At 40.2% G+C, this 2,199-nt stretch overlaps 1 protein-coding gene across 1 annotated transcript in view; it reads right to left on the minus strand.

Moving 5' to 3' along the window:
- Positions 1–1,564: 1,564 nt before the first annotated feature.
- Positions 1,565–2,199, minus strand: part of IMPG2 (interphotoreceptor matrix proteoglycan 2) — a 52,092-nt gene continuing 51,457 nt past the window's right edge. The window contains exon 19 of the mRNA XM_005425629.3: positions 1,565–1,903. Coding sequence (XP_005425686.3) covers positions 1,891–1,903 — 13 coding nt within the window. The 3' untranslated portion in view covers positions 1,565–1,890. The remainder of the gene's footprint in view (positions 1,904–2,199) is intronic.

Here is a 2,199-nt window from a genome sequence, read left to right on the forward strand (position 1 = left end):
GGCTGCTGCCCACCCTGAGCCCAGGAATTCTCTGCTCTGATCACAGGCCCTGGTGTTATGGGATGGCTCAGCCATGGTGCTGCTGATCCATGAGGAGTGGGCTGTGCCTCAGACTCTGACAGCCCCTGGGCCTGCCAGCAGAACAGGGCCTCTGTCTCATAACATCTGCTCACAGTGTTCAGCAGCACCATAATATTTCCTGCTGTCTGGCATTATTTGGCTTTCAGTGGTTTATATAAGCATTTCTTTGACAGATGTGTGGCTCTGATACCCATCCCCTGCCACTCAAGGCAAGAAGGTACTACGCAAGTGATCCAGTGAGGTTCTCCAGGACACGCAGAAAAATTGCATCGAAATATTCTCTTGTTTGGCTAGGCTACCTACAGACAACCAAGTAATTCTCACTGTCACTTAACTCTAGAAAGTATCAGGTGGCTGTTGGCACATGGGGGCCGAGAACTACAGATGTTATCGAAATAAATCACTTGGCCTTTTTTGCTAGCACAAACGAATGTGATTGTAATTGATGCCCTAACCCTGAGAGCTGTGTTAATGACTTAAACAAGAGACTTTGGGGGACTGAATAGAGCCCCAACACAGCTTAACATATAGTCAGAACTCTCTTCATAACTTGAAGATAAAATTCTATTTCTTTACTTGGAAGTCCTTCTCTCAATTCAGCTATTTCAAAATGCTTTAGGCTTCTTCTGTTTAAGGGATTCTATGCTGATTTTTCCAATAAACTAAGAATAATTTCAGTTTTTCCCTTCCCTGCAGGAAAGTGCTGATATCTACCTGGACTTTAGTACCTGATTTTGAAAGGGAGCTCATGGCAGGCTACTGCCCAGTTCAGTAATTTCAAATATTAGTTGGCTGAATTCAACACTGAGTAAACACTAAATATAATATAGATATAAAAGAATGGGCACAAATGCCAGCATAATATTTCATTATTAAAACTAGTCATCTTTCTATTTCAACAACTAAATCCATTATGAAAACAAGCTGGGAAGGAAACACAAAACAAATAAATAATGCAATTAACTTACAAAATATGAAACAAAATGTCTACATACAAAAAAAAAAGTAAAAATCAATGTTAGCCACTTAAGCTTCATAGAACATTTGTACGATAGAAGCCCTTCTGTGCCCCAGCTTGTGTGTCTGCCAGAATGAGCTGGAGAACCACCCATCCTGACTTTAAAGACACTGCAGTGTTCTGCAGAAGCACTGTCCTGCCTGGCCAAGGCTCCCTGTATCCCAGGGAGAGCCCTCAGGGGGCTGCAGGCTCAGTGCTATCCTCTGCTTTGCTAATGCCAGGTAGCAAAATGTACATCAGGCATCTGTACAGAAGAAAAGCTTTTCCAATGAGGTTTTGTTTGTGAATGCTTTAAAATCATGCTAACGTAACTCTAGCACAATAGTTCTCCCCTAAAACTCATTCCTTTGCAAATCAAACATTTCCTTCTGCTAGTGTTTTATACCCATATAATTTCCACTGGAAGCACCAGCGAGGGGATAAAACGTCAGGCAGGGATTTTCAATATGCATTTTATTTTGGTTGTGCATCTATCTTGTCTTATCCGAGGAGATTTTTTTTGCCTTCGTATACAAAATCTTTCAATGTCCATTTCGAAGTTAAAGAAAAATGAACTTTCATAACCTCTGCCACTTCTGATTACCTCTTAAAAGTGTCAGTTTACATGGAAAAGCCAGAAGAAATTGAGACAAACAGACATCTGTACATTTTAGCCATTCATGTAGAAAACATCTGTATCCATCCATGCAATGTTAAGACTATAAGAAACTTTGCAGTTACATCTGAGCCCGTTGCTGGGGCAGCAAGGTAGCATTTATCTCCCACGTGTATTCTATCAATTTCTTTTTTTCTTAAAGCAGCTTCCTAAAATGAAAAACAGAAAAGCAGTGGTTAAGTTCACCTCTTTCAAACATTGGATTCTAGGCAGATACAAGGCAGCCCTTACTGCTTTCCAGCTGTGGAAAATCTAGATGCTGATCCTTTTCAAGATGAAAAAATTAACCACTGACATGGAAAAACCGGAACTGCTGTTTCTTTCAATTAAAAAAAAAAATTATTGCTGAAGATCTGGGAACATGAGATTTGGCTACTGTATATATTTTTAATAGGATGCCAAGGAACTGTACTATGATATCCTTCAACGTGACCCAGCAAGTTGT

Source organism: Geospiza fortis, unplaced genomic scaffold (genome assembly GCF_000277835.1).
Source record: "Geospiza fortis unplaced genomic scaffold, GeoFor_1.0 scaffold131, whole genome shotgun sequence".
Taxonomy (NCBI): domain Eukaryota; kingdom Metazoa; phylum Chordata; class Aves; order Passeriformes; family Thraupidae; genus Geospiza; species Geospiza fortis.